This window comes from Oryctolagus cuniculus, chromosome X, assembly GCF_964237555.1.
Source record: "Oryctolagus cuniculus chromosome X, mOryCun1.1, whole genome shotgun sequence".
Taxonomy (NCBI): Eukaryota; Metazoa; Chordata; class Mammalia; order Lagomorpha; family Leporidae; genus Oryctolagus; species Oryctolagus cuniculus.
The window spans coordinates 34,097,316-34,122,069 of record NC_091453.1 but is presented as its reverse complement, the minus strand read 5'-3'; the positions used below and the strand labels follow the sequence as shown (position 1 = coordinate 34,122,069).

Genomic DNA, 24,754 nt, shown 5'->3' with positions numbered 1-24,754 from the left:
CCAAATAGCTGCAATGGCCGGGCTGGAACAGGCCAGAGCCAGGAGCTTCATCCTGTTCTCCCACATGGGTGGCAGGGGCCCAAGCACCTGGGCTATCCTCTAGGGAGCTAGATCAGTACTGGAGCAGCCAGGACTCAAACCTGCACCCATATGGGATGCTGGCATAACAGGCAATAGCTTTACCTGCTATGCCACAATGCTGACCCCTAAAAATTTATTTGTTTGAAAGGCAGACTTACAGAGTGAGAGAGAGCGAGCGAGCTTCTATTTGTTGGTTCACTCCCCAGATGGCCGTAATGACCAGGGTTGGGCCAGGCAGAAGCCAGGAGTCAGGAACTTCTTCCTGGTCTCCCATGTGAGTGGCAGAGGCTTACGGGCTTGGACCATTTTCTGCTGCTTTTCCCAGGTCATTAGCAGGGAGCTGGATTGTAAGTAGAGCAGCTGGGACATGAACTGACCCCTATATGAGATACCATTGTTGCAGGCTGCTTTACCTGCTATGCCACAATGCTGCCGCCACCCCTAGCCCACCATACACCTTTTTTTGATTTTTGTTTTTTTTTTTATGATTGTTTGATTTATTTGAAAGTCAGAGTTACATAGAGAGAGGTAGAAACAGTTTACATCTGCTGGTTCATTCCCCAAATGGTCACGATGGCTGGGAGTAGGCCAGGCCAAAACCAGGAGCCAGGAGCTTCTTCCAGGTCCCCCATATGGGTTGCAGGGGCCAGTGCACTTTAGCCATCTTCCACTGCTTTTACCAGGCCATTAGCAGGGAGCTGTATCAGAAGTGGAGCAGCTGGGTTTTGAACCAGCACCTGCAGCGGCTTGACCTATTATATCACAACACTGGCTCCACCCCACCCTTTTTCTAAAAAGAAGATTCATTTACTTATTTGGGGCTGGCATTGTGCAGCAGGAACCATGGGGACCCTGCACCCATGTGGGAGACCCAGATGGATTTTTCAGGCTTGGCCTGTCCTAGCCCGGCCATTGGAGTGAACCATAGGATGGAAGATACTCTCTCCCTTTCAAATAAAAAAAAATTTTTTTTTTTTAAAGAAAAATGATTATTTATTTGAAAACAGAGAGAGAGAGATCTTCCATTTGCTGGTTCATTCTCCAAGTGGCTAGAACAATCAGGCCTGGGCCAGGCCAAAGCCAGGAGCCAGGATCTTCTTCTGGGTCTCCCACGTGGGTGCAGGGGCCCAAGGACTTGGGCCACCTTCCACTTTCCCAGGTGCATTAGCACGGAGCTGAATCAGAAGTGGAGCAGCTGGGACTCAAACCAGTACCCATATGGGATGCCAGCATCACAGGTGACAGCTTAACCTGCTGTGCGACAATGCTGGTCCCTTCCTTTTTTTTATTTAATGATTTATTTATTTGAAAGACAGAATTAAGAGAGAGAGAACCTGCTATGCCACAACACCAGCCCATCCTTTTTTCTTTTTCTTTTTTTAAAGATTTATTTATTTGAAAGTCGGAGTTACACAGAGAGAGGAGAGGCAGAGAAAGAGAGAGAGGTCTTCCATCTGATGGTTCACTCCCCAATTGGCCGCAACGGCTGGAGCTGTGCCGATCCAAAGTCAGGAGCTTCTTCTGGGTCTCCCACATGGGTGCAGGGGCCCAAGGACTTGGGTCATCTGCTTTCCCTGGCCATAGCAGAGAGCTGGATCAGAAGTGGAGCAGCCGGGCCTCGAACCGGTGCCCATATGGGATGCGGGCGCTTCAGGCGAGGGCGTTAACTCACTGCGCCACAGCGCCGGCCCCATTTTCTTTATGGGATAACACCTCACAGTAGGTTCCAGGTAGCAGCATATGACATCTTTGGGTAGCCGTTACTCAGCCTGCTACTGTGTTCTTTTTGTTTCCCTTTCAGGGAGAGAGAAATAATTCATTAAAATGGTTTCCTAACGGGCAATGTCCTGTAACATTTGAGTCCATCCAGTATTTCTGTTATTGGGAGTTTTATTATCCCTGTTTCTCACACTGGAAAACAGGCTCAGAGCCATTCATTACATGGCTGATAGTTGGTGGAGTTTGGTTGGAACCTGGGTCATTTGCGTTGCACAGCCTGCTCTGACTTCTCTTGAAATTTTAGACCCATTGTTTGCAGAGTTTTGCCTCAGTTCCTGTGATACCCCGGTGTCAGAACTCTGCCCAGTCCTTTTTTTTTTTTTTTTGTGGTGTCTCAGAGAGCGAGAGCAACTCACACTCTCAGCAGTGGGCTACAAGGTTCAGGGCCCAGACTTGACCTTTTCAGGCCCTACTCCCTTTAGCCCTTCCTAAACAACATACCCCCACCCTCCCACAAAGGGAGAGAGGGAAGGGCCATAGACCAAGCTCTTCAGGCTGCTGGTACCAAAGCCAGTGGGTGGCTGGCGGTCTGCTCTCTACATCTAGGCCTAGATGCCAATCTGGCTGCCCAGGGACCCAAACTCTCCTTGGGCAGAGGGTCTGCTCAGGTCTCCATTTTTATTTTATTTTTAAAAATTTTTTTTAAGATTTACTTATCTGAAAGAGTTACACAGAGAGAGAAGGAGAGGCAGAGAGAGAGAGAGGTCTTCCATCTACTGGTCCACTCCCCAATTGGCTGCAACGGCTGGAGCTGTGCCAATCCAAAGCCAGGAGCCAGGAGCTTCTTCCAGGTCTCCCACGTGAGTGCAGGGGCCCAAGGACTTGGGCCATCTTCTACTGCTTTCCCAGGCCATAGCAGAGAGCTGAATCAGCTGGAAGTAGAGCAGCCGGGTGTCAAACTGGCGCCCGTGTGGGATGCTGGTGCTGCAGATGGCAGCTTTACCCGCTATGCTGCAGCGCCGGCCCCAGGTCTCCATTTTTAGAGGCAAGCCAGAAATTTCCTAGGACAAACTGCCATGTATGTATGTATGTATGCATCCTGAGGCTCCATGGAGCCACTCCTTTGTTCCTACACGGGGTTTTGCTGGTGTCCATACCCCAAGTCCTTTCTGCTTTTGTAAAATGAGATTAATGCTACCTGCTAGCTGGGCTGTGGTAAGGGCAGTTACGCAAGGCCACCCTTTTCCTGATATGGGGCAGGCATTCAGCTAGTAAGAATTCATGTTTCCTTCTGGCCCTTAACCTGCCTTGTTCTTCTCAGGCCTTTACTCTGCTTGAATTCATTGCTGGGCTCTGGGCATCCCTGGTGCTTTGTGGCAGAAGTGACTTTGTTTCTCACCCAGTTAAGAAGCATTTCTGGGGGTTTTGGTATTTGAAACCTTTGCTCAGGTGGCGTCTCTCCTTAGGTGCCAGCTTTATTTTTTTCCTGTTGTTTTTTAAAGGTTTATTTTGTGTATTTGGAAAGACAGTTTCAGAGAGGGAGAGAGAGAGAGAGAGAGCCGGAGAGAGAGAGGGGTCGGTCTTCCATCTGCTGGTTCACTCGCCAAATGACCTCAATGTCCAGAGCTGAGCTGATCTGAAGCCAGGAGCCAGGAGCTTCTTCCGGGTCTCCAATATGGGTGAAGGGGTCCACCAAGGAGTTGGGCCATCTTCTGCTTTCCCTGGCCACAGCAGAGAGCTGGATCGGAAGAGGAGCAGCCGGTACTCAAACCGGCACCCATATGGGATGCCGGCACTGCAGGCTGAGGCTTTAACCCACTGTGCCACAGCGCCAAAGGTGCCAGCTTTAATGGTTGAGCCAGGTCCCAGCTTGTTTCACAGCACCAAGTGTTCATGTCCTTCACAGGCCTGCTCACACCATGTGTGGTTACTGCCTGTCTTTCTGCCCTATCCCCTGAAGGGATATTAACCAAGGTCGATTCTTTACTCTGTCCTCGTTGTCCAGCCTAGGATGAATAAGTAGGGACCCCTCAGCTCATAGAGGACCGTGGACCTGGGAGTAGGAGGTTGCTGTGTTCCCTTCCTTTTTCACAACGCTTCTGCTGTTGGGTCTGAGGCTGTAGTTACCAGTTGCAGTTTCTGTGCTGGATGCCTCTGGCTGGGCCATGCACCATGGTTCTGGGAGATGGCTGACTCGGTGGGGCAGGGATGGACTTAGGGATAACTGGCTGGAGTGTGCTAGTCCACAGTCCCTAGAGCAGGCGGGGCCCCTGGACTGCTGGACTGATGGGAACAAACAGGAGTCTTTGTGCTGTCCATGGGAGCCTAAGGGTTTCCAGGTGCCTTTGTGGTCTGAAAATCCATCCACACCTTTTTGGGTCTTGGCCCTGATGGTAGGGCTGGCTAGGTGTTCCGTGTCTCCCCCTCTTTATCCCCTCCTAGGACATTGTGTGGGCCTCTGAGTTGTACATCATCCCTGTCTGTGCCAGTCTCTTCCCTTCTTCTGGGATTGGTATCTTATTTCCAACACCTCTTCAGGTCCTGAAACTCCTTTGAGCATCATGATCACTCTGTTGAGTGGATGTCATCTCCCCTATTTGATAGGCAAGTAGGCTTGGCGAGGTTAGACAGCTTACCTGAAATCAGTCAGCAAATGAGCAACAGAGCTGAGATCGGTACCCAGAGCTCTTGGCCTCCAAACTTTATGCTCACCATTTGGCCAGAGATTCCTCCCCCCTGATTTTCCTGGGGAGTGGCTACTACCCCTTGCCTGAGCTGGGGGAAAATGTCCTTGCAGAGAAGTGGGCCCATCAGCTTCAGCGCTGGCCAAAATCCTAAGTTCTTGGGCAGGGTCTAGATCCCTGAGGAGCAGGCTTGTTACACTGTGGTTTCCAGCTCTGTTGCTTGGTCAGGCTAGTTGCTTATAGTGGCCAGCAGAGGGCGCGAGGGGCTTGGAAAAGGTTTGCAGCTTCTGGTTTGTTTGGCTTTGAAATGAAAAAATGTGTTTCAAGTGGGAAGAGATCATTGTTTAAAAAAGAAAAAAAAAATCCCAAACCACACTCTTGTACAGGTTCACTTAACCTGAACCTTTGGGATTTAGAAAAATTTCAGAATTTAGAAAAATCACCTGTTGTATATCCTTAGTATTATCTAACACCTCCAGCAGAGTCTGGGGCGGCCCCTCATAATCAAATATCTTAATGTTTCTGCCGCAGAGTGTTTGAATATTCACCGCAGGTGGGCCAAATAGATTCTTTTCAGGTCTAGTTAGGTAATGATGCCAAGTGACTTAAAGACTTGATTTTTTAAAGCTTTGGGGGTTTTTGAATTTTGAGTGAGGGATTGTGTACCTTTATAATGAGGGAAAGTAAAATGAAATCGCCTGTAATACCAACACAAAGGGATAAGATTTTGTTGTGTAGTCCTCCCTATTTTGTGTGCATATGTGTATACATATGTATATATGTGTGTGCATAAATGTATATGTTCTGTTAAATGTGTTCAGTCATAAATGAGATAAAATTTGTGTACTTTTTGCCTCATAGGATATATTTTGGAATTCTCAATCTATATGTGGGATTCAGGATCTGGGTTCTTGCCAGTCAGTCCCTGTTAAGCATTTCCCATAGGTTTCCTCCTTGAAGTAGAGCCAGATTTTTCCATGCAGGCACTTGGTGGGTCTGGGTCTCTGGCTGCGTAGGGGAGTGTGGCTGCTTGGGATTAGACCCTGCCAAGTCAGCAGGGGTTGGAAGGCAAATGGGGCATCTGCTCTCAGGGTACCTGGGGCCTCTCTTAGAGCAAGTCTGATGCTTATCCAGCAGCTGCTTCCCTAAAAGAAAGAGTCTTCCTCATGTTTCGTGGGTGGAGTAGTCAAGAAGGGCTGAAAACTTCCCCCTGCTCAGTGTCCTGTCTGCCAATTTATCTGTGCCCCTCAGGATGCAGGCAGGGCCCTGGAAAGGGGGTACAGGCGTTCCCTGGCGCTGACCCCCACCTCTTCCCTCCAGCAGGAACACTGGTTTGAAAAGGCCCTGCGAGACAAGAAAGGCTTCATCATCAAGCAGATGAAGGAAGACGGCGCCTGTCTTTTCCGGGCTGTAGGTGAGTCTCTGTCTCTGCCTTCAAGGGCCTGGGGCTGCCCCTGAACTGTGTCCTGGTTATCAGGAGTAGCCCCTGAGACAGGGTTGAGGCAGACTTAGTGGATCTCTTAGGGACTGGAGGCCCTAGCCTCAAATTAGTATCTAGCTCCTACCCCTGGGTCTTGAGACTGTGGTGGTGTGAGAGTAATAACAGCAGTAACAATAGTGATAAAGAAAACAGCAGTGCTCTAACAGGCAGTACAGGAAACCCTTTTAATTCTCCCCCAAACTAGGTGAGTGTAAGGGGTATTGTTGTGTCTGTTTATCACTTGAAAAACTGTGGCTCAGAGATAGGGAGTGACTTGCCCAAGGGCACACAGATAGTCTGTGTAGAGTTGGCATTCAGAGTCTGGGTTAGTCTGAAGCCCTTGTCCTGGGCTTCAGAACACCTGGATTTGCACTCAGACCTGGTCTGGTATGCGTGGGGGTCTCTATTCTTTCATCCAGGTGTGTGTGTGTGGGGGGGGGTAGCAACTAGATCCTAACATATTTCTTCTATCATTGATTTTTTTTAAACTTACACAAAAGTAGAATAGAGAACCCTCATTTACTCATTTTCAAGCTTCAAAATAGTCATCAACACATGGCCAGCCTGTTTCATCACTACCCCACCCACTCTTTCTCACTCCCCTGAAAACGAGTATTTTTAAAGCAAAACCCTGACATTGGATCATCTCATTCTCAAATATTTCTGTATGTTTCTCTGACAGATACAGACTCGCTCTCTCTCTCTTTTTAACAGAATGTCATCATCATACCTAACAAATTAATAATTTCTTCATACCATCTGCAGTCCAGCCTGGGCTACATCTTTGAGGCCCTCTGGTTCTGAACTGGTGACCCAGCAAGCAATTGTGAGGTCCCGTGTTAGTGAAAGTGTTAACAGAGATGAGTTGTGTAGGGGTGCGGGAGACAGAGAGCAAAGTAGCCACGTTTTTATTGGGGACAGGGCATCTGTCAGAGTGGAACAGACAGAAGAGTGCGCAGTTGCTCAGACTGCGAGACAGCAAGGTTACATGGTGAAGTAGAGAGAATACACCTGGCACGGGTGGGTGGCTCAGCTGAAAGCGCATTCTAAGACAAAGGGTCCAGTTTTTCCAGGACAGAGGGTTTGCTGAGTGTAAATTAGGACGATTCCTCCCCAGGTTTAACATTTGTGTTATCAGATTGGGGAGCCCTCCTGGCTTGCTGGACAGAGGGGCTTCCCCTAGGGCATCTGCCTCAAGGAAGGCTGTGAAGGTTTTATTGCTCCTTGTTATCTGGCAGGTAACCCATTTGGTCCTAAGGAAAGAGAATTCTCCTGGGGAGCTTTCCTTGGGGGGAGGGCTGGGACCACCTGGAAAGTTATCAGCCTCTGGGCAGGACTTCACGGTGTAGATATGCAGGTTTCCTCAGGCACACTTAAGCTAATTTCTAACTTCTACTTAACCGAAAGGGAAGCTAGGAGTGTGACCTGATCCCCTCTTTCTTTGCTGCTCTGATAGCCACCAAGAAGTTCCCTCTGATAAGGAGTTTTAAACTGGGAGTCAGAGGACCTGTCTTCTAGTTCTGGCCCTTATACATAACTGCTGTGTGACCCCTGGCTTCCATCTGCCCTTCCTGAGATGATGTTGATTCACAGGGGCTCCTTGAGTTCCTTCTGGAGCTGCCATTCTCAGCCTGGGGGGCTTCCACATCCACTGGTGGGGTGGACTGGTTCCGGCTTTATTCTGGCCAGCTGTGCCACTGATTCTCGTTTTGAACTTTGATAAGCAGCTCTTTCTTGCCGAGTCTCTTTTTTTCAGATGTTAAAACAGGCCCGGAGACTAAGTGTCATAAAAAAGGTGATGAGATTACTTTGGTAAATCTCTGTAGGGCCCTGACACATAGTAGGCCCTCGTGGAACAGTAGCATCCATAATGCCCAGATGCTATTCTCAGTGGTATCTCAAAGGCACAGTGCTGAATGGGGGGAAAGAAAGTTTGATAGGGTGAGTGATTGCATCCCCCTTCTGCAAGTAGAAGTAGAAGCAGTTCAGACAGTGGGCTCTGTGGGGCTGGGGAAAATTCCAACCCTCCTACCCCTCTGATTCAAGTTTGTATTCTCTAGATGTTTCCTAGAGAGAGCTGGGTTGGAGGGCATCTTGGATAAAAGGAAGAGCAGGGGACTTCAGGCTAGAGCCAGGCTACTGATGGAGTTAGGGTCAGAGAAAAGTTAGATGGACATCTGGGTCTGGGGTTGTCACTGAGTGTTTGCGAGGACCTGTTATGTGCAGTAACCCAGATCATGAACCGTGTGCGTGTGTGTATGTGTATCAAGCCACTCTCTCCAAACACTCCCTGCCACTTCCCCTGCTTGGGGCCTTCCAGTAAGGGGCCCGAGCTTACAGGAAGAGCTGACCACAGCAGGTTGAAGGCCTTTGCTTATCAGCACTATGGCTACACATTTCCCCTGACTGGGCTGCCCTCGGCTTTTCTCTGTAAAACCTCAAGTCCCATGGCCTCTCCCCAGAAGCACATGGCCCCTGGTCTCTAGGCCTTATCTGGAGGTTTCCTTGGTGCAGAGTACACAATGCGTGTGCCTGGGAAGGGGACTTTGTCCCCAGGCTTTTTGCCATCCCCGTTTCCAGCCTAGCCTGTACAGGGACAGATGGTCATCACCTTTAGCTCAAGTGTGAAGACCTGAGGTTGTGACTTCCTGCCATGCATTGAAGGGTAAAGGCACATATAACTGAGAGTTGGGGTCAGACAGGTTGCAAACATAAAGGGCATGCTGTCATCTCTTTGACTCCTACTGTCAAAGAGCCTGCGTGCTTCAGGCTCACCTGAGAATATTGAGGCTCCAAAATGGGAGGTAATGCTCAGGGTCATTAGTGGCACAGCTGGCTTTGGGAACCCAGAGGTGTCCAAAGGACACATTCTTTCTGTAATCTTAGGAGTACTGGCTGCTTAGCTTAGTTGTCAGCTGACTGGGTGACCTCAGCTGTCTTCTCTGACCTCTCAGCCTTACTACCACTTCCAGTAGGCGAGTGTGGCCCTCTACTGTTGGGAAAGCTGAGGCAGGTAGCTTTCTGCCCTCTGTCTTTTTTTTTTTGCCTCTGAGGTCCCAGTGTCCCCTGTGTGTACCAGTATGCACTGCTTGTACTCAGTTCCTCCCCAACACTTCCTATTAGTGGTTCATGAGCATCACGGAGGCTTGGGTGGAGTGGAGGTGGGAAACTGAGTTTTAGAGGTATTCGTGGAGGTGGGAAACAGTTTTAGAGGTATTCTGTGGCCCACCCTGCCCCTGCCAGGCTCAGATAACCTCCTCTTGGAAACGTGAGTCTGCATCTCTCTCTCCCCCTCTCCCTCCCTTTCCATGTGGCTTTGACTCAGCAGAAACCTCTGACCTTGGCCATGGCTCTGGTGCTGGCCTCTATGGTCAAAGTAAAGGCCAAACTTGTGTGTGTGTGCATGGGCCTTGTGGGAGCAGCAGGAACTGTGTGTTAGGGCAGTGGGGTCTAGGAACATTAGCCAGGCCTGCTTCTCTGGACCTCTTGATCTTGGAATAGGGACCGTCACCTCTAGGATCGATTTGGAGTGTTTTACAAATGGGGAAACTGAAGCGTTAAGAGAAAGCTAGGACCGTACCATATCTAGGTCATACAGCCAGTGTCGGAAACATGGCTAGTTGAGGTTGAACCAAGCCACAGAAGGAGAAGATTCCCACAGGCTATTTCCTGTACAGCAGCTTCTTTGGCCTCTGCCCTGCATCCTTTAGTTTTCTCATTTTTGCCATAGGAATCCTAGACCAGGGGAGCAGACATCTCAGGGACCAGGTTATTGAGGAGGCTGAGTTCTCTTGTATCCCCCCACTGAGAGTGTGCCAAATGAGGGAGTTGGGGCCACAGACCAAGTCACACCGTAGCTGCTGGACAGGCAGGCAAGGCCTTTATCTTGGCTCCTCATCTCGGGCCCAGGCTCCCACTGCACCCAGGAGGGTAACAGGGAGCAGACTGGGTCCTGGTTTCCCCATGCTGCTCTGTGTACACACATTTGTGTGGTTTGTTTTTAGGTTCCCTGCAGACACCACGCTTCCTTTTCTGTCCTTGGCGGAACTTCCTGTGGCTCTGCTAGCAGGCAGGCAGGCGGCAGCCTGGGGAGTAGGCAGTCCCCAGGTGCTTCTAAAGCAGATGGTGGGACCTTGTACTTAAATCCCTTTATTTTAGTTTTTTTTAAATTTAATTTAATTTAATTATTTTTTTAAATTTTTTGACAGGCAGAGTGGACAGTGAGAGAGAGAGAGACAGAGAGAAAGGTTTTCCTTTGCCATTGGTTCACCCTCCAATGGCTGCCGCGCTGATCCGATGGCAGGAGCCAGGTGCTTCTCCTGGTCTCCCATGGGGTGCAGGGCCCAAGCACTTGGGCCATCCTCCACTGCACTCCCTCCCTGGCCACAGCAGAGGGCTGGCCTGGAAGAGGGGGCAACCGGGACAGAATCCGGCGCCCCAGCCGGGACTAGAACCCAGTGTGCCGGTGCTGCAAGGCGGAGGATTAGCCTAGTGAGCCGCGGTGCCGGCCTTTAAACCTCTTTAGAAAGGTAACCCAGCATCTCCTGTCTTGCTTCTGCACACAACTGGGGGTAAATATTGGTTACATTTTGGGGAACATAAGGAGGAAGGATCCCCCCCCCCACTGGCAGCAGGGGGGAGAGAGGCAAATTGTGTTAATAGCTATGAGCCGTGCTTCCAGTAGTGACAGAGGCTAGGAAGGACGTGGGGGCACCTTAGCTTGTGTGCCCTTCCATCTGTCCTGCTCGCTACATGCTGTGGTTCTGTCGTTGTGGGGTTTGTTGTGGGTATTTGGCCTCAAGATCATCTCTGGCAGGCTCTACTGACTGTGTGTATGTGCATTTCTTTGCTGTGTCTGGATGCTCAGAGACAGGAAGGAAGTATGATGTGTTGGGGGGTAAGGTTCATGCTAACCCATGTGGCCCTAGAGAGGACAGCAGCCCCTGAAATCTGTAATCTACCCACTCCCAGGCCTTTCCTGGGTTCCACCTGATTCCTACCTGTGTTGGTAGGGAAATTGAGGCACACAGGATCAGCCCTACTCCCAGGGTGTGAGATGGCTAGGATAATAGCTGGATGGGAGTGGGCAGTGCTGCCCCTTAAGAGCCTGGCCTTACCTTTGTCCCCCTATGTGTGATCTTGGGCCAGCCATGCCAGATTTCTGTATCAGTATCCCTTCTGGGTGAAGTAGGATTTTTTTGGTAAGGATTGAATGAGTTGGAGTGGGAAAGGTCTTTGACGGAACCAATTGTAGTAATGTACTGAGGCTTTCTGAGCCCTATTTTGGATGCGAACAGAGGTGGGGTAGTGGGGGACCCCCTTCCAGCTGGACTCTGGGAGGAGAACAGGTGCAGATTGCACACAAGTGCAGCGTCAGCAAGAGGCGGAGTTTCAGTTTCTATCAAAACAAGTTCTCTGAATTCCCCTACCTCTGCAGGTCCATTGGGCCCCTCTTTCCCCTGTCTTGCCCCGCCCCCTCCCTGGGAAGTCCAGCCTGACCTCCAGCCCCAGGTGCCAACCTTCTTGGAGGAGGGCTTTCTGGAGGACAGAGGTGGGGCTAGAAATGTCAGAAAAGCTCATTCTTGTTACCTACTTCCCGTGTGCTGGATGCTTTTCCTGCTGCCTTGTCTCCCTTGTTGGGGAGGTACTGTTGCTGCTTCCTTGTGCATTTTCTTCCACATTAATGATTCCAGAACAAGCGTACATTTTATAATCAGTGTTGTGAGTCTCTTTTCCCCCAAAAAACTGTGAGTCCCATGGCTTAGCATACTTCAGGACTGTTTTGTGGAGCCTGTGTTGTTCGTTTGAAATTAATTTGATTGTTCAAGTTTTGAACCAAGGGCACAGAAAGTAGGCTCATGGACTTTTGTATTTAGTGAAGATAGAGACCAGTTCGGCTTGCAGTAGGAAAGACAGCCCAAGTCTAGGCACTACATTTGGGGCTTTCCTCACGCTGAGGAAGTGCAACAAGAATGAGGAAGGAGTTAATATGCATTTCTGGTAGCATTCTGGCTGACTGGTGGGCAGCTAGCAATATGAAGGAGTTACCGGCCCAGAGGTGTTAAAGGCCCTGTTCGATACCATGCAGAGATGACAGAGCCTTTCTGCCTGCCAGGCAAAGGGGTCAATGACAGGGAAATGGGGCTCTACCCCCAGCTTTAGCTCTGTCCCACAGTCTCCCTTCTTCCCATTGTCCTATGTCTGCTCCCAGGCCTGGAAATGGTAACCCCTTCCATAGCAGATACATTTTCACCCAACACCTCAGCCTGCCTCCCTGAGCCTGGTAGGCCAACCCCTACTTAACCCCTTGAGTTCCATTTTAGTCTCTGTTTACTGCAACTGCTTACAGCGCTGTCACCTGCACTACCTCCGGACACCCCGGGCACCCAAGGCTCCGCTCACAGAAATAGCTCCTCAAGCAGCTCCGGCAGTCACAGCAGGCTGTGCGGTCCTGGCTTCTAAGAAAGGCAGCAGCAGGGGGCCCCCAACCTGTATGCAGGACATGTGACTTGCTGGAAGTGCCACTGGGGGTGGGGCCGAGAAGAGTGTGGCCACAGAACCCACATCCTTGTTTACATCTGTGAAGGGGCTACCCCCTTCCCGCCTTTGCAGCTCCTACCTCCCTCCCTCAGGTCTCTCTTCACCTCCAGGAGGAATTGAGAGGGACGTCATCCCATTTTCTGTCTGGGAGCAACCTTCTTTTTTTTTTTTTTTTTTTTTTTTTTTTTTTTGACAGGCAGAGTGGACAGTGAGAGAGAGAGACAGAGAGAAAGGTCTTCCTTTGCCCTTGGTTCACCCTCCAATGGCCGCCGCGGCCGGCACGCTGCGGCCGGCGCACCGCGCTGATCCGATGGCAGGAGCCAGGAGCCAGGTGCTTTTCCTGGTCTCCCATGGGGTGCAGGGCCCAAGCACCTGGGCCATCCTCCACTGCACTCCCTGGCCACAGCAGAGGGCTGGCCTGGAAGAGGGGCAACCGGGACAGAATCCGGTGCCCCGACCGGGACTAGAACCTGGTGTGCCGGCGCCGCTAGGCGGAGGATTAGCCTAGTGAGCCGCGGCGCCGGCCCCCTTCTTTTTCTTTTTAATTTGTTTATTTGAAACACAGAATTAGAGAAGAAGAGACAGATCTTCCATCCACTGGTTCACTCCCCAACTGGCTACAATGGCCAGGGCTGGTACAGGCTGAAGCCAGGAGCCAGAAGCTTTGGGTCTTCCACATGGGTGCAAAGACCCAGGTGCATTAGCAGGGAGCTGGTTCAGAACTGGAGCAACCAGGACTCAAACCAGCATTCATATGGGATGCTGGTGTTGCCAGCAGTGGCAGCTTAACCTGCTGAGCTGCCACACTGGCCCCTCAGAGCAACCTTTCTCCTTATCTCACAGAACCCTCCAAGGAGGGAAGGGGAGGGCAGCAAGTGAGTTCCAACAGTTCTTCTGAGGTACACTGATGCTCATGGAAGAACTCTGGGTGTTTCCTGTGTGACCAGACCCTACCTACCCCAGGGCCCTAGGAGATCCTTTCAGTGCACTGGTCCCCAGGGGAAACAGGGACATTCCCTCTTTGTCTCAGCCAGTGGAAATATGGCTTGCCTGATATTTTTTTAAAGATTTATTTAAAAGAGTTACACAGAGGGAGAAGGAGAGGCAGAGAGAGAGGTCTTTCATCCACTGGTTCACTCCCCAATTGGCTGCAATGGCCAGAACTGTGCTGATCCGAAGCCAGGAGCCAAGAGCTTCTTCTGGGTCTCCCACACAGGTGCAGGGGTCCACAGACTTGGCCCATCTTCTGCTTTCCTAGGCCATAGCAGAGAGCTGGATTGGAGGTGGAGCAGCTGGGACTTGAACTGGCGCCCATATGGGATGCCAACATTGCAGGCAGCAGCTTTACCCACTACACCACAATACCGGCCCCTTGCCTGATCTTTAAGCCCACTTTAATTTCCCAGAGAGAAGAGCTCCCTGGCTGCCTCTGCCTATCCATATGCCTGGCAAACTTTCTCTGATTTCCTTTACTGAGCTGGGGGAGGACTTAGGTATGAACTGCCTTCTCCCTTTAGTGGGGACCTGGTGTGATCCAGTAGAAGTGTGTGCCCATGTTGGATCAGTGTGACACGGGTGCCCAGGAAGGTAGGGAACTGTGTCACACAACAGGTTGGAGTTTGAGGAGCAGGCAGTGGGGAGGATGGAAGAGCATCATGAAGAGGGGAATGGCATGGGTGAAGATCCTCAAGTGAGGCAGAGGGCGCCTGGTTCCTGCTCGCCTCCACTTGACTGAATCCCGTGATGCCTGAATCTTTTGGGCCACGAGCTGCCCATGAATTAAACTGAAGTTAGGTGCCTGTGTGCTTTTCTCACTTACTAGACTGTGTGCTCCTTGAAGGCAGGAGCAGGAGTTTAGTTACCTTCACAGTACCCCACTTTGAATCCTCACTATGGAGAGGGGACTCATACCACTGAGTGACTTCTCTGTGCCAAGCTCAGTGCTCATCATTTTATACTATTACTCATTGAGTCTCCACAAGAGGCTTGCTAGGCATCGCCTATCTTGTTGCCATTTTACAGATAAGGCATACGGGGCTCAGAATACTTGGGTCATGTAGCTCACTGGCATTTGCTAGAACTGAACATAGAGCTCAGTTTCTTTTCTTCTTTTTTAAACCTACAAAAGCGATGCTGACTCTTGGACATCAGGCATCTGAAACTGAATTCCAGAATTGATGTCTGTCACAGGCTCCACACAGCCCTTGCAGTCTGTTCACATGTGGAAAGAGAGAGGCTGTGGAATGGATAGTGCTCAAGGCCATTGTGGAACTTGGAATGTTGGTGACTTGTCCGAGTGGCCATGCATGTCCTAGTCAACTGCTCGAGTAGCCTGTGATCATGTCCCTCTCAGCTGCACTCTTGTTCAAGATTGTCCCTGCCTGTCCCTTTTTCCACGACCCCAAACTAGGCCACAAGGGCAAGAGCTGTCCTGACCTTGGAGTAGGAGAGTGTTTCCCTGGTCCCCTGGCTCCCCTCCCCTGAAGATGTTCTGTGAGTCAGAAGTCCTTTCTAGTGGTAGCTCTCACCCTCGCGCCTCCTTCTGTCCCCACAGCTGACCAGGTGTATGGAGACCAGGACATGCATGAGGTTGTACGAAAGCACTGCATGGACTATCTGGTGAGATCTTGGGCAGGCCTTGGGTCAGGCAGCGGGGGAGGATCTCTCCTCTCCACACAGACCTTGACCTTCCAATCTGTTCTGCAGATGAAGAATGCCGACTACTTTTCCAATTATGTCACAGAGGACTTCACCACCTACATCAACCGCAAGCGGAAAAACAACTGCCATGGCAACCACATTGAGATGCAGGCCATGGCAGAGATGTATAACCGTCCCGTGGAGGTGTACCAATACAGCACAGGTACTTCTGTGGTAGGGAGGGGGGACTAGTGGCACCTCATGCAAGCCTGCCATGTCTGGCCCTCTGGATGCTCCCTCCTTCTTTTGCCCTGTAGAACCTATCAACACATTCCATGGGATCCATCAAAATGAGGATGAGCCCATCCGGGTCAGCTACCATCGGAATATCCATTATAATTCAGTTGTGAATCCTAACAAGGCCACCATTGGTGTGGGGCTGGGCCTGCCATCATTCAAACCAGGGGTAAGTGGGTCCCTATGCCCGGGATGGCTGCTAGAAATCTCTGTTGGAGTCTACAAAAATGTTCTGTCTCCTCTCTGGGTCTCTTTTGAGGCTTCCTTTATTCAGGAAGTCACCTGGTGGTCTCTCATGGCTCGTTTGATGGCCTTAGCTTGCCTTTCTGTGAGCAGCTCATCAATCATTTGTGTCTGTTGAGGGTTGACCTTTAAGGACACAGAGTCCTATTTGGGAACAGTGAGCCAAGGCTCATCTGAGTGACTTGGCATCCACCTGGGTCTTCCTCCCACATTCACAACACTGATAGACAGCTGGGTTCCCAGAGACTTGGAATGTGGGCCTGACCCTGCATACTGGCTGTGGAACCTTGGGCAGACTGTACAAGTACCTTCTGGTGGCAGCTTGACTGATTAAAAAACAGTACCTCCCACTGGATCTGGGGCCTAATAGGTGTTCAGAAGGTGGCAGGGCATTTTCCCAGCCACACACTGATACATTGGCTTTCTCTCATACCCTGCTGTAGTCATCTGCTGGGGGATTTTGATATCTTTTATTCAAGTTTTACTTCCTATAATCAGAAAGTGCTCCTGCCTCATTTTTAGGAAACACCCTAACACCAACACACCCTCTGTCTAATGTAAGGGTTTGGTTTGGTTTGGTTTTTGAATAACTTTTAATTGTAGAAAAGTTCTAGATTTACAGAACTATTATGAAGACATTACAGAGTTCTCAATACCTCACTGTACTTAACATGTTAGCCTAGTACATCTGTCATAATTAATGAACTGGCATTGCTATATCATTAACTAAAGGCCATGCTTTATCCAGATGCTCTCAGTTTTTCCCTAATGGCCTTTTTCTGTTCTAGGATCCTATCCAGGATACTATTTTGCATTTAGTTGTTGTGTTCCCTTTGGCTCCTCTTTGCTGTGACAGTTTCTCAGAGTTTCCCTGTTTTTGTTTGTGATTTGTTTACTAACTCCAGTTTTGCCTTTTCTAGAATGTCATGTAGTTGGAAGCATGCGGTATATACTTACAGCTGTTTCAGACTGACCTTTTTCACTTTACCATTATGTACTTAAGATTCTTGATTTCCTGGCTTGAAGGCTCATTTCTTTTTCTTCCTTATAAAACTGGAATGCTTGAAGTGTTTTTTATTTAATAGATTCAATTTTTAGAAGAGTTTCAGATTTACAAAAACAACTGAGAAGATGGCTAGTTTCCTTTTTGACCGCCTTTCCTAGTACACAGTTTTGCTGTTATGAATATCTCCCATGACCAGTGTACATTTGTAACAATGTGGGGACAAATATTGATAGGAAGCAGCTATGCCTCCTTCGGGTCCCTTGTCTGGGACAGTTTCTCATGCTTCTGTTGTTTTAACGACCTTGGCAGTTTTAAGGAGTACTGATCAAGTATATCATAAGCTTCTCTTTTAGAATTTGACTGATGTTTTTCTCATGATGAGACTGGGGTTACTGGTTTCAGGGAAGAAGATTGCAGAGCTGAAGTGCCATTTTCATTGCATCTTGTCAAGGTTGTGTTCTACCAATGTGATTTTTGATTGTTGATGTCCTGGATCACCTGACAGAAATAGTGTTTGTCAGGTTTCTCCACTGTAAAGTCATTTTTCCACCTTTATCATGCTCTTTGAGGAAAGTCCTTGCACAACTCACACCTGCTTCATCTCGCCAGGGGCAGAGTATTCATGTCAGTTATTTGGAATTCTGCAAGAGACATCTGTCGCTTGTCCCCCGTATATTAATTTGTCTTTTATATCACTATGGACTTACAGATATTTGTTTTATACTTTAGGTTATAATTCAGTTCTACTTTTATTTATTTTGTTGCTCAAATTGTTCTGATGTTTTTAAAGCACTTCCTAACTTTCTGGTGCTATAAGGTGCTCTAGGTTCGGTTGTGTATTTCCTGGTCCAGTCCTAGAATCAGCTCTGGAATCTTTTATTAGAGAATATTATTAGAAGACAAGATCTACTTGTTGAGCTTAACTCTTTGCTGCAACATCGTCCTTGCTTCCAGGCCCTCTTAGGAGACAGCAAGGAGATGTACATGTGTGTACCAGCCCGCATGTACACACAGATAGACAAGTATTTCCTTATGGAACCATTTGGATCTCTAGTAAATGGGAATTCTTATTGATGTCTCCAACTCAAATCCATTACCACATGCATCATGGTAGCCTTCTCCCCTTGTTCGTCTGCCAATTCCCGCTGCAGCGGTGAGCAACCTGGCTCCTATTGTCTGCCATCCCTTTACTTAGCTGCTCACTTCCATCTAGGTATAGCAGTGTCTGATTCGTTAACCCATAGGCTTGTGGGAAACAATTCAATCAACTAGAGAACCGTGCTGTGCACAGTTGCTTTTGCCTTTAGTGTTAAGACTCCATTCATTTTCAAAGTGACTGAGAGATCACCAGCTTTTCTCCCTACCCCATTCAGTAACACATTAAGACTCTTTTGTCACATTCTGCATTCCATTCTGGATCCCTGACCTCCTAATTGATCTTTTTTTTAAAAAAATTAGCATACATTAAGGTTTTCTCTTTGTTTTGTAAAGTTCTGTGGCTTTTGACAATAGCACTCCCTGTGTTCCCCTTGCAGTATCATTCAGAAGAGTTTTACCACTCTTAAAATTCCCTGTGTTCCTCCTATCCTCCCCGCTGCAACCGCTGATGTGTTTATCTGTCTCTCTGGTTTTGCCCAGAGAAATGATGTTCAGAATGTCCTGTGACTGGAATCATGCATTTAGCAATATGCATTAAGGTGCTGCCATGTTTTTACATGGCTTGGTAGCTCGTTTCTTTCACATCAACTTAATACTCCATTTATGGAGGCCCCATAGCTTATTTAATCATTTGTCTATTGAAAGACATTCTTGGTTGCTTCTGGTTTTTGGTGATTGTGAATAAAGCTGCTCTGAATTTCTGTGTGTGGGTTTTTGTGTTAACTTAAGTTTTTTAGACTAGTTAGTCAATGTCTAGGAGTGAGACGCTGGATTGTGTTGTAAGACTATATTTTGATTTGTAAGAAACCGTCAAACTGTCTTCTAAAGTGGCTGGTACTACTTTGCTTGCTTACCATAATGAATTTAAGTTCCTGTGGCTCTGCTTGCTTCCAGCAGTTGCTGCTGCCATTCTCTTAGGTGTGTGGTAGTATCTCATTGTTGCTTCAATCTGCAGTTGCCTAAAGAGAAATGCTGATGAGCTACCTTTCATATGCTTATTTGTCCTCTGTAGATCTTTGATGAATGATGTGTTTTTAGATTTTTTTCTGCCCCCTTTTAATTGGCTTTTTCTAAAACTCCATTAAAATTATTGTCCACAGGAAAAAGGTTATACTTTCCATCATCACTTGACACGCACATGTTTGTGTGTAGTCTGTGTGCATTAAAATAATGTTAGCTAAGGCTTCAAAAGAAACTATTTATACTTGTTCCCTGGGATATACTCTGATGTTTCCTGTTGTTTATTAATTTTTTGACATGCTCACAGCCTAACAAGCAGTACTCTCAGAGTGCGTGAAAGCTCACAGTCGCGCACAGCACAGTGGTACTGCCCCTCATTGCCTCACATAGCCACCTGGCTTCCTTGAATACCCCCTCCACTGTGCGCCAACACTGCTCACTTCTTGGATGGTCTTTTTCTCTTTGTCTCATCTGGGCACGTGTGAGGGAGACCCACCTCAGCAGCGTGAAACTGAATGGGACTGCTTTTCCTTTAGGCCTAGGCTAGAGGGCACCTGGCCACCCCAGACTTAGTGCCTCCATTGGGGTGGGGTCAGGACATGGGAGCATAGGATTTTGGAATAACAGGCCCCACAACCCAAGCCTACTTTTCCCCTAGTCACTGATAAATAGGCATCTACAAGGGTGCTATGTGGGAGCACCTGTCTTCAGGTCTTTTTTGCAAAGCCTGGGCCCCTGTCTCCCTGAGCCCATTTTGGCTCTTGGCCCCACATGCCTGTTCCTCTCCCCCTTGCAGTTTGCAGAGCAGTCCCTGATGAAGAATGCCATAAAGACATCGGAGGAGTCATGGATTGAACAGCAGATGCTGGAAGACAAGAAACGTGCTACAGACTGGGAGGCCACAAATGAGGCCATTGAGGAGCAAGTAGCTAGGGAATCCTACCTTCAGTGGCTGCGAGATCAGGAGAAACAGGCCCGCCAGGTCCGCGGCCCCAGCCAGGTTCGTAATGGGCTCTGTCACTGATCTGGCCCTTCCATGTTTTGCTCCAAACTGAATAGTAGTAAGCGGTTTGACTTCCATAAGGGAAGGAAGTTTTCAGTCCCATCTATAGCTCATCTTGGTCTTAATCTTGGCATTTTGCCTTTGAACTCTGTAACCATGTGGGCAACACTCGCTTCAAGGAGCAAAGGAGGGTAGTCACTGGTTCTAGTGACATGGGTGCATGGTGGATAGCTGCAGAGAGACAAGCTTCTGTTGGATGCCCTTGAGTGCCAGAGGCAGCCTGCACTGTCCTTAGTGATCCCATCTACTGAGGGAGACAGAATCACCGGTGGGGCCTGTGACCCTGGCTGGGAGCCCAGTGGAGGTGGGGGCTCTGGTCAATCTTCATAGAGGAAGATTGAATAGTTAGGGCACAGCAGACAGGCATCTGAAGAATCACAAGGAATTTGGAGTGACTGGATGTTGGCGATTGTTCAAATACTTGTTGCAAGCCTGTGCTAGGCACTGTTCTCGGGACACTTTGGTGAATGTGGCAGGCCAAGATCCCTGTCCTTATGATGTTTGCATTCGTGCAGAGTGAAACAAAATGAAGAAGACTAGAATGAATAAATCAGTTGAGAGGTGCTGTGGATGAGAAATGTAGAGCCAGGGTGGAGGGGATGGGAGTTCACAGTACTAAAGGGTGTGGTCAAGGTAGGCCTCAGAGCAGATGAGGCTTGAGCAGAGACTTGCAGAAGAGTGAGCTGAGCACATATGCAGGGAATGGCAGGGCCTGGGATTCAGGCACAGCCTGGAGGGAGGCCAGTGTAACTGAATAAAATGTGGTAGTAGGTGAAGTGAGGGAGGGGTGGGGCCAGCTGGGATAGAGGCTTGTGGGCTGTGGTGAGGTCTTTGGCGTTTGTTTGTTTTCACCTACTTGAAAGGCAGAGGGACAGAGAGAGACCTTCCATAGGCTGGTTCACTCCCGCATGCCTGCAGCAGCCTGGGCTGGGCCAGGTGGAAGCGAGGGGCCCAGAACTCCATCCAGGTCTCCTACATGGGTGCAGGGGCCCAAGCACTTAAGCCATTCTCTTCTGCCTCCCAGGATGTGTCAGCAGTAATGCTGTATCAGAAGCCAAGTAGCCGGGACTTGAACTGGCACTCCGATATGGGATGTAGGCATCCTAAGTGGCGGCCTTACCTGCTGCCTCACAATACCCTTCCCAGGACTTTGGCTTTTACCTTGAGTGAGGGAGATGTATGGGAGTGTCGTGAACAGAGGAAGGACCTGATTTGGGATTTGACAGGATCCCCCTGACTGCCGAATGGCGAATAGAGTGTGAGGGGTGAAGGAGGGAACGAGGAAGAAGGCTACTGAACTAGACTAGGTGACCAGTGACCCTGCTGGTAGGGGTGGTGGGGAAAGGGATTGGATTTGGGGTCTGTTTTGAAGGTAGAGGTAACCGGATTTCCTGTCATTGTCTGTCACAGCTGTAATGGTATGAGAAAGGATTAACAGAGGCCTGCATGGAAGCTGATCATAGCCAGGGGCCCGGGAAGGGCATGAGCGCTCAGGGCTGGGGCACAGGAGAGTCCTGGCTAGTGTTAGTCCTTACTGCTCTTCCTCCCCTGCTACAGCCCCGGAAAGCGAGCGCCACGTGCAGTTCAGCCACAGCAGCAGCCTCCAGTGGCCTGGAGGAGTGGACCAGTCGGTCCCCGCGGCAGCGGAGTTCGGCCTCATCCCCCGAGCACCCTGAGCTGCACGCCGAGCTAGGCATCAAACCCCCTTCCCCAGGCACTGTCTTAGCTCTTGCCAAACCTCCTTCACCCTGCGCACCAGGTCAGTGACTTGCTTATAGGGCACATGCTGGGGTCAGAAGGCACTGCCTGGGACCTGGGCCTTGGGCCCTACCTCTGACTGTCCATTTGCCCTAGGTACAAGCAGTCAGTTCTCTGCAGGGGCCGACCGGGCCACTTCCCCCCTCGTGTCCCTCTATCCTGCTCTGGAATGCCGGGCTCTCATTCAGCAGATGTCCCCCTCTGCCTTTGGTAAGCTTCCTCTGGGGACAGGGGCCAGCTGGGAATTGGGGGGAGACTGGAAGAGGGAACTTCTGGAGCCTCTGGCTGTCTCCCCAAGTAAAGAAGTGAGATGGCATAATAGAGAATTTTTTTTCAGCTTAGGGGATTTGTCCCAAAAGGGGGCTAAGTGGGATTTCACAGGCCCAGGGGAGCCTTTTCCATAGAGAAAGGAGTGAGAGGAGCCTGAATAGGAGAGCCGGGGGATTAGCCACAGGTGAGGAGAAGGCAGGCTGAGGGTGCCTCATAATGCATTTCCTCCTCTTTTTGCCCAGCAGGTCTGAATGACTGGGATGATGATGAGATCCTAGCTTCGGTGCTGGCAGTGTCCCAACAGGAATACCTAGACAGTATGAAGAAAAACAAAGTGCACAGAGACCCACCCCCGGACAAGAGCTGATCGAGACCCAGGGACTGGAACCATCTCCGAACCCCCCCCAACTCCTGCCCTCCGGTGCCACCCCGCCTTCTTTGGCTTTCTTCCCTCTTGCCTCCTTCCCCTTTTCCCTCTCCCTCCTCCCCACTTCCCTCTGGCTGACCCTATGCGCTTCCTCTCATTGCTGCCACCACCACCTGTCTCTGCGCCAGCTGACGTGCCCTGTTGCCCCCCGCACAGCACCATCCCTGCATTCCACAGGGGACTTGGGCAAGGGTGCTGAAGGTAGGCGAGAGACACAGAGACAGACCAACTGGCAGCCCCAGAGGAAAGAGACATTCAGACAGAGGAAAGTCGCCCTGCCCCTCCTCATTCCTTCCAAGATCAGAAAATCCTGTCACATACCCCCTTCAGTGATGCCAGGCAGGTGGGAGGAAGAAGTGGGAAATGTCCCTTCCCAGTACCCTAAGAATGTCTGAGCCTTCAGTGTTGGATTTTTTTCTTTATTAAAATGTACTTTTATCTTATGAAATCAACCAAACAAAAGCAATGTAGACGACAGCATTGGCTCTGTGAAGGTGGCATCTCTGGTTTGGGGACAGGCAGGCCATGGGGCATGGACGGGGGATACAAAGATGTGGACTTCTGCTGTCTTCTGGCTTCCAGCTCCACGGGGGTGGGCAGAGGACCTGGAGTGTGAGCTGGGGCAGGGGTCGGGAGTAGCAGGCGTCAGACCAGCTTTGGACAATGAGACCCTGACCTTGCTGCATTCCTTTTGCTTCCACCATCACTACCACTAAGTCTTGGAATCTTGGAGTCGGGGGCATCACTGGGGATCATGGCCACCACCCAGGATTTGAGTATAAGGAGTGGGAGCAGCCTCGGCAGATTGGGCACTTGTGCCCTGCAGGTGTTGACAAGATCCGCCATCTGTAATGTCCTTGGCACAATAAAACCAAATGTCAGTTTCCCTGAGCGGCTCTGTTCTGTGTGGGAGAGGGGGTGGGCAGGCCTCTGGGCGGAGGAGGCCATGGCACAGGACTTGGCTTGCTCTCTGAGGTCTAAGTCCTCTCTACAAGGGGTCTGTTGGTGGCCCCAGAGTTCCCACGTGATTTGCTGCTCATTAAACCTCCTTCTGGACCTCTTACCTAAAAAAAAAAAAAAAAAAAAAAAAAAGGGCAAGCTGTCTTTGCCCGCTGGCCGCCGCCTTTCTTGGGGGTGGGATGCGGGCAGAGAACTGAGCAAGCCCGAGGACAGAAACATCTTCCTGTCTGAATTCCGCCTGCCTCCCTTGCCATAGATGTTTGCTCTTGCTTGTGCTACTCTTGACATGAGATGCTTTGGAAAAGCACAACTGATACTTGGTTGGCAACATGGGTCCACACAGTGGACGTGATCAGAGGAGCCACCTCCAGTGGGGCTTAGAAGCTGAGGAAGGCTGAATCTGGTTTTGTGTCAGTCCTCTGAGACCTCTGTCCCTGCCTCTCCTAGGGGTAAAGAAAGCCAAGGCAGAGGAGGCTGGCTGGCCCCTAGGTTTTCTCAAATATCTTTTCTTTGCTGTGCTTCAGTAATGGGGTCCCCATGGAAGGATGTGTGGCTCTACTGGTGAGGGCATGGCTGGCTGAGTGGCAGGCTGCAGGATGTCTAGTCCACTGGGGAAGCATGTGTATGTTGGAGAGTGGTTTCGAAGCCCCCCTCAGTGTTGTCGAGCTGTGTGGCCCTGCTCAAATCACAGGCTCTTTGAGCTTAAGTGTCCCCATCTGTAATACAGGGGTGAGGACGATAAATGTGCTCCCTCCTGCACGCTCTGGTTGTGAGCGTTGATGGAAAATGTATATGGTCAACATAATGTGTTGCGAGGCGCAGTGCCTGGCACGTTCTGAGAGTGCAGATGTTCGTGGGTGTTATCAGTGACCCTGTTATGGGAGTCAGCGCCACTGGGGCCCCTACCTACCTCTTTCCGCCCCGTGCAGTCTCCTTGGCCTCTGCCTGCAATTTACCCTTTTCCTGTCCTGAGCTGCCAACTTTATTTGTCTTTTTTCTTTTAAATATTTATTTAGTTGAAAGGTAGAGTGACAGAGTGAGCGGGTGAGTGAGCTTCCATCTGCTGGTTCACTCCCCAGATGGCCGCAACCCTGGAAGCCAGGCTCCATCCGTGTCTCCCACGTGGATGGCAGGGGCCCAAGCACTTGGGCTATTTTTCCACTGCCTTCCCATGTGCATTAGTGGGGAACTGGATCAGAAGTGAAGCAACAGGGACTAAAACCGGCACTGATCAGCCGGCCCCTTATTTGTCTTGCAAGGCAGAGGGTCCCCTTTTGAGAAGCCCTGTGTGACCCCTTTCATAGTCTCACTTCTGTCTACAAATATGTGTGAGCTGGGCAAGGGCTGTGATGCCTTACTTACGTGTCACTAAGAGCTGTAAACCCTACCAAGGCCCAGAGGGTAATAGTAGACCCTGATAATGAGGAGTATGTGGGAGTGTATGTATTTGGTTTTTGGGGGTGTTGGT

General features: G+C 49.9%; 1 protein-coding gene across 3 annotated transcripts in view; it reads left to right on the top strand.

Annotated features, from left to right (window-relative positions):
• The window catches only part of OTUD5 (OTU deubiquitinase 5), a 31,847-nt gene extending 8,635 nt beyond the window's left edge, over positions 1-23,212 (top strand). Inside the window, exons 2-9 of one of the 3 annotated variants that reach the window (XM_002719904.5) lie at positions 5,805-5,898; positions 15,059-15,123; positions 15,211-15,367; positions 15,462-15,610; positions 19,605-19,808; positions 21,429-21,630; positions 21,726-21,839; positions 22,145-23,212. In XM_002719904.5, coding sequence (XP_002719950.1) covers positions 5,805-5,898; positions 15,059-15,123; positions 15,211-15,367; positions 15,462-15,610; positions 19,605-19,808; positions 21,429-21,630; positions 21,726-21,839; positions 22,145-22,266 — 1,107 coding nt within the window. In that variant the 3' untranslated portion in view covers positions 22,267-23,212. Of the gene's footprint in view, positions 1-5,804; positions 5,899-15,058; positions 15,124-15,210; positions 15,368-15,461; positions 15,611-19,604; positions 19,809-21,428; positions 21,631-21,725; positions 21,840-22,141 lie in introns of all 3 variants that reach the window. The other 2 variants (XM_008272600.4, XM_008272599.4) reach the window with 2 other exon arrangements.
• Positions 23,213-24,754: the final 1,542 nt, after the last annotated feature.